The sequence below is a fragment of the Amblyomma mixtum genome, chromosome 6 (genome assembly GCF_055824585.1).
Source record: "Amblyomma mixtum isolate Tamu chromosome 6, ASM5582458v1, whole genome shotgun sequence".
NCBI lineage: Eukaryota > Metazoa > Arthropoda > Arachnida > Ixodida > Ixodidae > Amblyomma > Amblyomma mixtum.
The window spans coordinates 86419287-86430234 of record NC_143017.1 but is presented as its reverse complement, the minus strand read 5'-3'; the positions used below and the strand labels follow the sequence as shown (position 1 = coordinate 86430234).

The window sequence follows — 10948 nt, the reverse complement described above, 5'->3', positions numbered from 1 at the left end:
ATCATTGTGCCAAAGCCATCTTTATACTTCACTAAGCCTATTTTCAGAACTTAGCTGTGCACTGCCCTGCAATGCCTTTCACAGTTTGCTTTGACTAACACCCGAGGAATAGTACGCATCTGCTGGGCTTCTGACAGGGTGAATGGGCATGGTCATAGAAAATCGCTAAAAGTGTTTTACCAACTCAACCCACCAAAGGAGTCTTTGGTAGACAGCTCTGGTTCTGTACCTTCTGCGCACAGCCGAGCTGGCACTAGCGTTATCATACACATCCAAGCCAGGCTCTATTGTGCGGTACACACTGAACAAGGCGATGTGTCATATGAAATGCGAACATAACCATAACGTGAAAACAATGTTAACAACAGCTGCTAAAAAATACAGGCTCAAGGAATTATAGCTTTCACATAGTGGTGTGCGTGACGCACAACTGAATGCTAAAAGAACTATTCAGCCGCCCTCGCTTTTTCTTGTCCGGCTACAGCCTCGACATCGGCAGTACAATACAGCGTCACTGTTTGCTCATTATACAGTTCAATAGGTGCAGATCCAAAGTACCACACAAATACAAGCTAAACTACCTACGGAAGACAAGGCACCTTGCACGTGGAAGTACAAAATTAACTGCGAAAAGTAGCTCTAAACACCACACAGCAACAATGCCTCACTCACTGGTTTTGTTTCACTGCGAGAGTTTCGCTTGAAGCAGACACCTGTGCCAGTGTGCGAGCCAAATGTCGGAATATGCATTAGAAACTCTGGCACAGCAAGGTAATGGGATGAACACGCATAGTCCAGACTTGAGGGGAATCATGCACAATAGAGGCTCTTTGATTTAAACGTTACTCTAAATTCAACTTCAGCAAAAAGCTGTGCCACACCACGTGGTTCTGCGTTCATCCAAGCCAAGGTCGAAAATGATTTCAGTCTAGTACTAAATCATGTTTACACCAAGTTGCAAATACAATAACGTGCCTTCTCTCGTTTCAGATAAGTGTTAAATGAAATTGATGACAAAACTTGTTCAGAAATCAGTTTCTACATTCAACTGGAGTATGCAAAATGCATTCAGGCACCCTCAGTGCTATTGACAACATTAAAAAACAAGCATGAATGTAAACAAAAGAGCCATTTATTGAGAAGACAATGTAAGCACAGCAGCTTGGGTGTGGTACTGGACCATTTATTTCTTTTTTACAGCCATGCGTCAGGCCTTAGTGCTGCTTTTTCCTGAATGAGCACCCTGCAATAAAGAGAAAAGACAGGAATGTAAGCATCGCATATTGGCAGGACAATGCCTGCGCCAAAAAATATACCCTTCCCAAGTGCTAGCGACTGTACACAGATACCTTACAGGCACAAGCTTTCCTGTAATATGTGCCATTACATAATGTCACATCAATTTTATCAAGCAACTGCATATCAACCATATTATCCTTGGCATTTGTTTTCGGTAACTGCTTTCATGTAATCCCCAGCAGAATGAAAAATTGCACTTAAAAAGAAAAAACAGCAATTAAAAAATATGCAACCCAAGAGCATAAACGAAGAGATACGAAATTCTTACATGTGTAGACTGAACAAAAAACTAAATGCTAACCATGTAATGTTCTACTATTTCCCCTGCTTGCCCTTGTAAGAAAAATTGCGCCTCTCCCGTAACCGAGAGTAGAGTAAGCATGAAATGTTTACGGGCCTAACACAGGCTCCATTGCTCGGCTTAAGCAGCTGTGACGGTGGCGGCATTGAAATCCAGGACGATGCAGAAGCGTACGCGGGCACGACAAGACGCAGGCCTGACAAGAATGTACAGGGTGGTCCACTCTAAGTGCGAACATAGCTCCGCGTGGCCGCGCTCCGCGGAGCGCCAGCGGATCCGGCGCGTTCGCGCATCGAGGCCCGGGGCACAGGGCAGGAGCTTCGTGTCGTCTGCTACAGCGCTGCGCCTGCGCACCTCAAGCAAGGTGCAAGCAAGGTGCACACCAGCAGTGCACGGTAGCAGAGACAGGAAGCTCCTCCCTGGGTGCCTGCCCAGCTTTGCTTTGCGCAAAGCCCCTAAGAGATCACGTATGACAACGAAGTGTATCGTGGCATTTATGTGCTTTTCGCATGCGTTATTAGAAATCGAAAATTATAATTCCGTGCAATGAAATGCACAGCTCGAGTGATATCTTGATGAAATTGAGAAGACACTTGCAGCAGTTATTTTTTGTGACTCGTTTGGAGAGCAACCGGCGCTTGTATGGCGGTCCCGTAGGAGGGCTTAGAGAGTCTCGTTTAAACTCGTTAAATCTTATACAGTGCCCGGATGTTCTCGTTTCAGAGCCCGGATGAGTAGAATTCAGTGCCCGGATGAGTGGGATTCAGTGCCCGGATGTTGGCTCTCGATCTCGGCGTGACGTCACCACACTGCCGACAACGGGAGCTAAAAGCATTTCATGCTTAATAAATAATCTGTCAGCAAAAAAACAGCAATGCGAAAACTAAGGTGCCTAAGATGCCATTGGACAAAAGACCTCTGACAATGCTACTGATGAACTGATTTGGACAACTTCTGGCACAGTGAGTTTGAAAATCTGCAGTGCCGTTCAGCAGCGAGGAATGAAATTGCAAGCACTGAAACATCACATATGAAACAATTTGGTGCAAGCTAATTGCCAACAGGATTATATTTGCCTGCCACGGTGGCTTAGTGGTTATGGCACTTGGCTGCTGACCCGAAAGATGCGGGTTCGATCCCAGCCGCGGCGGTCTAATTTCGATGGAGGCGAATTTCTAGAGGCCCGTGAACAAAAAACCCCAGGAGGTCGAAGTTTACGGAGCCCTTCACTACAGCGTCTCTCACAGCTCAAGTGCTTTGGGACGTTAAATCCCCATAAACCTAAACTTTCAGCAAAGATCAGCAATATGCCCACACGATGAAATTGATGGCTGTAACGGAGTATTTTTCGATCAAGTATCAGAGTCTCTGCAGTGGGCAGGCAGGCTAATACTAGCTGATAATACCAGCGTTTTTTTTCTTCTTTTCATCTCAATTCCAAGCCATCCATCACCCTCGAGCATCCACACCTGCATATCTCAAGTCCTTCACCCAGACTGCTAGGAATTGGAACAACTTTGCCAAGGTCGTGATATGCCCTGCCTTTTACCAGTTCAATTTCATCGGCAAAGAACCAAAAGCTACGCACATGGGCTATGAGAGATTATGGACGACTCCAGATTGTGTTGCACAGCTCACCAGCAATGAATTCACCTACATTCAAATGTGGCCGCTAGACAGCTCTAAAGGAGGACCATTGTGACTGTGTGAATAACAGGGTATGCTGACCTGACAAATTTTTTGATTGGTTGGTTTATGGGGTTTAACGTCCCAAAGCGACTAAGGCTATGAGAGACGCCGTAGTGGAGGGCTCCGGAAATTTCGACCACCTGGGGTTCTTTAACGTGCACTGACAACGCACAGTACACGGGCCTCTAGAATTTCTCCCCCAAAGAAATTCTAGCCGCCGCGGCCGGGATCGAACCCGCGTCTTTTGGGTCAGCAGCCGAGCACCATAACCGCTGAGCCACCGCGGTGGCTTGATAAATTTTTTGATCATTTGCACAACCTTTCAGCACCTATCATTAAACTCCCAACATCTGCCTTACCTTCCTTTTTGCATTTACTCACACTAGCGAATTTGAAACTATAAAAGACGCAAATTCAGTTATACTTAACTATTGCCACAACGCCAAAATCCTGTTATCTGGAGCCATGAGCAACGATGCACAGTCTGGCAAAAGTCGGGAGCCCACTGGAACCATGCCTACAGCACTGCCTACCGGCAGTGCTCGTGACACCTCACTACCAGCAAGAGCACAACAAGAGGGACATGCTTCTTTGCCTGAAACAGGCTCGGGACCAGTAACAGCAGTGCTCCAGGCATGGTCGCAGTAGGCTCCTAACTTCTGACAAGTGTATGCACCTGAGTAGCGGTGAATACGATATTCTGGGCTGTGTACTCTTTTTGTTCTGCTGTTGTCATTAATCAGTGAAGTGTTTCATACCTGTCCATACACAGAGCCAACGACAACCAGCAAAAACTTTTCGGGACACAATGACTGGCCAATGCCTTTCTTCACTACGTTTTTATACTAATCTGTCCACTGCAAACATTGTCCTAATCAAGCAGCCAGCTGACCTTGGACACTGCAGCTGTCAAAACACCTCATGTCCTGTCACATGGGCAGATTCAATGCCCAATGAGTCAATGGACATTGAACTCAATTGGGATCAGCCGGTGCCACATGGCCAGACGGGCATCGACTCAATTGAGGTTCGCGAATGGCCATTGGAATCTCAAGGGCCATTGAGAACAGCCTCGCACTCACTGAACGAAAAAAAAAAAGAAAAATTCAATTTCTGAATTCATGACAAAATTTTAGACCACATTGCCCAGTTCATAAACTAATTTTAACCCATTAAAGAAAATGGAAGTGCTGCTGAACGTCCGGTGGTCACAAGTAAACAAACCGATGTTGTTGTGTGGTGCCACAGCATTCTGCTTTACTTCTACCGTTTGTGCCTCTTAGCCCACTTTGCGACAACAGAGACCAACAAGTGCCCCACAAATGCTACCATGAACACAGAGAGACTGTCACTGATCTGTGGCAGCTTCAGTGGCAAAAAATAAATGCTTCTGAAACAATGAGTGCATCGCTGCCCATATTTGCAGTCTCTAGATTATGCCAAACTGAAGTACCATATAAACTCGTGTAAGGGCCGCACCCCGTTTTTCCAAAGGAAATGTTAAAAAAAAAAAAAATCCGTGTAAGGGCCGCACCCGAACTTTCCACGACCCAGGTGAGAATAGCCTTCTAAATGCACGCGCCGTGGCCTCCGCAATCAGCTTCGGTTGCGAGCAGAAGTGTGCTTGATCGTGGAGGCCACGCACACGCACAGGAGCTTCAAAGTGCCGTCTATGGATGGCACCCGAGGCCGTGGTCATCATCTTCGTAAACTTTTTTCTCCGTCGCGACCTCCCGCTATCCACATCGACATCAGCATCGCCAGCTCCAGCTTTTTTTGTTTTTGTGGCGTGTTTAGCGTGCTTGCCATAGTTGTGGTGGTTGTAGCTTTCGCATGCTGCCGCCGAGCGTTGCAGTTTTAGCACAATGGGCAAGCGCCTTAAAAGCTACATGGCTGGGAGTTAGCTCTCGAACACGCAAGCATGCGGCGGGCAGGAAATTCTACGTGGCCAAAGGAGTGCGTCTGATGATGCTGCAACCAGAAGGATGCATTGAGAAACACAAGCTGCAAAAAGCCCGCTTTCCGAGGCAAGCCGTGCGAGTTTCCCTGAAATGGAAGAGCTGCTCTCTTATGTGATGTAAGTGCGGAACAACAGCTACGCGTTGACAGCGGACGTGCTGCGCGGCTTCTTTTGGGTAAGCGTGCACCAGAGCACAGCACCAGCTCAAGAGTCGAAATAGTCGGCGAGTGACGATTGGACGCAGAATGCCATTCATTCCCTGATTGGCGTTTTTCTACTTAAAATTTTTTTCTTCACAAATCGCGTGTATGGGCCACACCCCGAAAATTGACCCTCGAATCTGGAAAAAAAAAAGCGGCCCTTACGCGCATTTATACGGTATTTGAATAGCTTCTGACGATGAGGGGCGTTTTAATGGCGCAAGGGCATCTCAGGCCAAAGAGCACCAAACATACAGGTTAATAAGATGTGATAGGTGTGAAATTTCATGAAGTAATAAAACAGTGGTGTATAAGGCCTAAAAAGATTATTCTTGGTGTATAATGACCTGTGCATGAATGAAAGGGAGACATTATAGTATATGCTTTTAAAGGCTGTTTTGGAAGCAGTTCTTCCTTGGCCAAAGCACCAGATGTGTTACAATAAAAAGAAAGCTTAGCCTTCTCAAGGGAGATACCGGCCGAGGCCAACGTCTGCACGAGATTTCTAGTAAAAAGCCTACTTCCGATAAAAATTTAACCCTTTGAAGGTTTTTGCCGTATATGTACGGCGGCGGTTTTCTGTCCCGCAAGGTCTTTGCCGTATGGGTACGGTTTCGATCTTCCATTTGAAATTTTGCGCCAAAAGAACAATGCGTGCTCACTGGGGGGTGCTGCCACCTCTTAGGACTTACAAGAAGTGTTTGAATTTTGTGCTGCCTTCTTACGGAGATAAGCAGAACTTATGTCTAGCTTTAGCGCGGCGGCACAGACTGCGGCAACACCCCTTTTGTAGTTTTGGTTTCGCCGCGTGATCGCAACGGAGTCGCGCGAAATTTGAGTTTTCTTTTTGTCAGCACTATCTTGCAGGGGCTGCCGAAGTTGATTTCTATCTTTATTGGCGCTGCTCTTAGCTTGCTTATCACCGTTGCTCACGAGGTATTTTCCCCCTCTGTGGCAACGCGCCTACGCGGTTTCGGTTCCACAACGGAGTCGCGCGAAACGTGTTTTCTCTTTGTGGGCACTGTTTTGCAAAGGCAGCGAAAGTTGATTTCTATCTTTATTGGTGCTGCTCTTAGCTTGTTTATCACCGTCGCTCGTGAAATTCTATTGAACATTTTCCAGTTGTGAGTGATGCTGTCACCAAAGTACTGTTCCTAATTTTTTTTTTAGTATTTATTCTCGATTATATACATTTTGTAGATTCAAGATCTGCAATAAAGTAATTTGACCACCTGGGAAAGTTTAAGGACTCTTTTCAAGGGAAACATTAGAGTGTCATTGAGAAGGATGGATGGATGTGCGGGTATCTGATTCATGGTCAACCCAGGTAAATGAAGTCTCCTTTCTGGTTACTAGTAAGACATGGATAACTATATGCCGGTCCCTGCATCTCAAGCAATGATAGGAGTGTGTTGTGTATGTGTGTCCGATTCTCAGCCTGCACAAAGCTACTTCTTTCAATCTGTCTCAGTTTTCTGTACTATACCTTCTAATCCTTGGCTTTAATGCGCACAGTTTATTTTCGGTTGCTGTGTCCCATTCTTCTTGCCACTGTTGCCGGACCATGTTCTTAATGTATGGTTTATTGGGGTTTAATGTCCCAAAGCAACCCAGGCTATGAGGAACGCCGTAGTGAAGGGCTCCGAAAATTTCGACCACCTGAGGTTCTTTGATGTACACTGACATCGCACAATACACGGGCCCCAAGAATTTCGCCTCCATCAAAATTCTTAATAGCTGTAGTGTTTTGGAGAGCTGCTGACATAGCGAGTCTGTCAGCTTCCTCATTGCCAGGTATGCAACGGTGACCTGGCACTCAACACAATGTAATTTTAAGTTGTGATTTCTTAGCGAACATGAGGTTGTTGAACAGGGAATTCAAGACTGGATTCTTGTGCCGATTCCAAGGAAGTCTGTGTAGATGACTGATGTACATATTTTCTTTTCTATGATGTGTCCCACAGCTAATAATATACTGTAACATTCAGCAGAAAATATACTTTTGTGTTTGTTCAATGATTCTGACTGTGGAAACTGGGGTCCATGTGCTGCACGTGAGACTTGAGTAGACCTTGAAACGTCAGTGTTACACTGATTGCATTTGTACTTTGCCTGAAGTAACAAACTGCTGCTGCATGGCAATTGGTGACTCATGTTTCCCCACCTCAAGGAATGATATGTCACAGGTAACAGCATCATTTCCCAAGGAGGGATTATGGCTTTTATGGAGGTTGCATGAAGACTGGAAAACAAAATGCCCAAGTTTTCATTATGTGTGGCTACTCTGAGTGAATATGGTTGCGTTAGTGATGGTCTCGACAACAGTTGTTTTATCCGAACAAAGTTGTTTCAATTAAAGATATCACTTACTCCAACATTCGATTGTTTTATACTGCTTAACTTTTTATTTTTAGGAAATGCTGCTACGCCTAGTGCCATCTGTCGGATTGCACGCTCACTACTCACCGAAATTCGCCATGTGATAGCTGTGCATCTGGACGGCCTTAGAAAATTTCGATAGCCATTTACCCAAAGGACATTAACATTGCCCGTGTGGCAGGGGCATTAAACGGGTAAGCATACTGCCAGGTACATCACTTTGGGAAAGTGCAAATTCTTTCACAAGTTATGTATTGTACTGTTATCTGTGAAGAGGGCTGGGAGTTTGCATTATCTAAATCACATCACAGGGCAGTAAGTTTTAAGTGCACACAAATCCTCAATAGGGTGGACGAAGTCAAATCATGGACTTGTACCTGAGGAAACTGTGCGTACCAGAAAAACCTAACAGGCATAAAAATGTACCCCCACACTATCAGAGACGATGCACGGATCCGATCACACTTGTTGAGAGTGGCCAACCAGCCACTCTGAATTGTGCGTGCAACACCTGCCAGAGGTAGCTGGGTTCGAGATCGGTTGGCAAACAGCACTAAAGGGTGTGGGGTGCGGCTCACATTTATGGCAGAATGAGCAACAAGCCTGCATGATTTACGGGTTGCAAGTGGCAACGATGAATCATTCCACGAGCAAATGCCACTGTTAATGCGCCACGGCTCATTGCAGCTGCACTGCGCAGTGCGCAATGGGCTCACGCAATGCGAGGTTGTCGTGAAACCTGGTGCAGCACTGAACCATTCCCTAGGTGGCTGCAAAGCACTGACATTGCATATATGCACTGTACGTTTCAGCAAAAGTCTGCAACCCACATATCAAGCATGCCTGCGGCCACGAATGCATGTTGCATCATTGCTTTGGCCACTCAATCCCAAATCCAGTGACAACAGCCAAGCATCCCATGTGCAGTTTGCAGATGCCGGTCGGCCACTGCAGACAAGGGTGACAAGTCTGTACTCAACAATGAGGCGATGCCCACATAAACAAAGCTGATGTTGGTAGTTGCATATAAACAATCGACGCCCATTTCTTATTCGAGCTGTTAATGGTCTGCACTTTTCCACAGCAGCTGTCAGTCTCATAGACGGGCTACGCAAAGGAGAGCCGAGGCAGAAGTAGGTCTTAACTGATATACGTGCTGGAAGCCGCCACAAAGTTCCAAGACCACCAACTTTCACCAGGATGGAAAAGCAAATGCTACCTAGCAGTGGCACCCCCGTTTCCACATCAGTCAAAGTTGAGCATTCACGCTGTGGATCTCTCAACGCAATTCATAACACTGAAGTGGAACAGCTTTTCGTGATTATGTCAGTAAACATTTTCTTTCCAACCTTTTCAACTCAAAAGGGACTGAATGACAATCAAACCTATCAGTTAAACCATTAGTATTTTGTAATCTGTCCAGCAAACACTGAACACAAAATCCCCCCCCCCCCCCCCAACACAAATACAGCTTTAACACTACATTCAACCCACCAATACTGTAAAGGCCTAGTGCCCTTTACACAGCCATCAACAAAACATTTACAGTTCCGTAAGGCTTCTGGAAGCAGTTCAGTTCTATCATTAGAAAACTGGTTTGGCTTGATACAACAGATAGCATATTACATTCTCTATCAACAGACAAAAAAAAATTGAAATTTTAAACACGTGTCACCCCTTTAAAGTGAAGCTCTCATACGCACATACAACACGGGAATAATATTGGTATTCCTCTTCAAAACAGCACCTCACAGCACTCACCTTCAGTTAGTCTAGCCCGACCTCCTGTTGGCTGGCAAAGCACTGTGGAGCATCCAACACACAGCACGACTGTCTGGGCGTGACTGAACACTGTAGTAATTTTGTAGCAACCTGCAGGCAATGCACAATAAGTAGCTTAGAAGAACGCCAAAATGAGTAAATGCGAGTTACCAGCGCTACGACAATGCATCAATTCACTTCATTACTCTCAAAGCTAAAAGCAACTAGCAGCCCCTAGTCGCGTTCTGGACCTTTCCACGAGGCTGCCGAAATCTTCCCGAGGTCAATCGATTAAACACTGGAGACCGTTCGGACGATGAGTCAGATCATCGTCAAACCAGATCGGATCACTAGAGCGCGCCTGACGTATTTTGTTTAAGATTTATTCCGTTTTCCTAAGCCAATAGCAGATTTCGAGCACTTGCCAATGTTCTCGATACTTTCTGCGAAGCCGCGCGATCACAAGTGCCAGCAAAGCAAGCAATCTGGTATTTGATTTCCGGCAACGTGCCACTGAAGGCACCACGTCGTTACTGCAGTTTGACAAAAGCGGCCTCGCCGAAAATGCACTTACCGGGGCACTTGACATCCATGAAGAATGACTTCGGTTGCTGGACCAGCCGCTTTAGCTTGCACTTCCTGCGCTCTTCCTCTGGCGAGGGGTTCAGCAAGTCCTTTGCGAGCTGCAAAAGAAGGAATGAAGAAAGAAAACATACGCATGAGCACCCACCATCGGCACGACACACCAGCTGCGCAACTGCACGCATCTTAGCTCTGCCAACAAGCACGTGCTTCCAGCCTTCTCTACGAGCCCGAAAACGTCGACGGGATGCGGTATCTTCGGCGTGCGGAGTATTTAGTTCGATCAAACAGCTTGCGGCGAGCAACGCCATGGCCGGTACATGCACAGGCAAGTCCGCGCCGCACTTAGGCTTAAGATCCGCAACGTGACCACAAAGACTGCGTAAAAATCTCGGTTTGCTGCAAAAGACTCGTGGCACAAGTAGCTCGAGCGGCACTTGCTTTACTGAATGACAATAATGCCGACTCGGGCAACAGCGAACTGACTCGAAAACAAATTATTAACTTGACACGACACTCACAGGCATGATTGCCGACTCGAGTACGCACGGCGAAAGGATAGGAAACGGGGCGAATTATTTACGCGAAGGGGCGCGATCGCAAAGCGATGCCGCTTGCACAAATTACTTGAGCCCTTAGTTTTTGTTTCAGATTTGGCGTTAATGCCTGAATTGATTCTTAATAGATTTTAAATATGCGCGTACCTGCATGACACTTAAAAATTTATCGAAAATATTTGACCATATATTTGAGTTGTCTTGTTCTTAACCCGCTTGA

The 10948-nt window shown here is 46.1% G+C and overlaps 1 protein-coding gene across 1 annotated transcript; it reads right to left on the bottom strand.

Annotated features, from left to right (window-relative positions):
* Positions 1-1110: 1110 nt before the first annotated feature.
* Positions 1111-10774, bottom strand: RpS27 (ribosomal protein S27). The gene is made up of 4 exons (XM_089548300.1): positions 10693-10774; positions 10164-10272; positions 9590-9700; positions 1111-1243 (listed from the first exon to the last, which is right to left on the bottom strand). The coding sequence occupies exons 1-4, from the start codon at positions 10696-10698 to the stop codon at positions 1215-1217; spliced, it is 255 nt and encodes an 84-aa protein (XP_089404426.1). The 5' UTR covers positions 10699-10774; the 3' UTR covers positions 1111-1214.
* Positions 10775-10948: the final 174 nt, after the last annotated feature.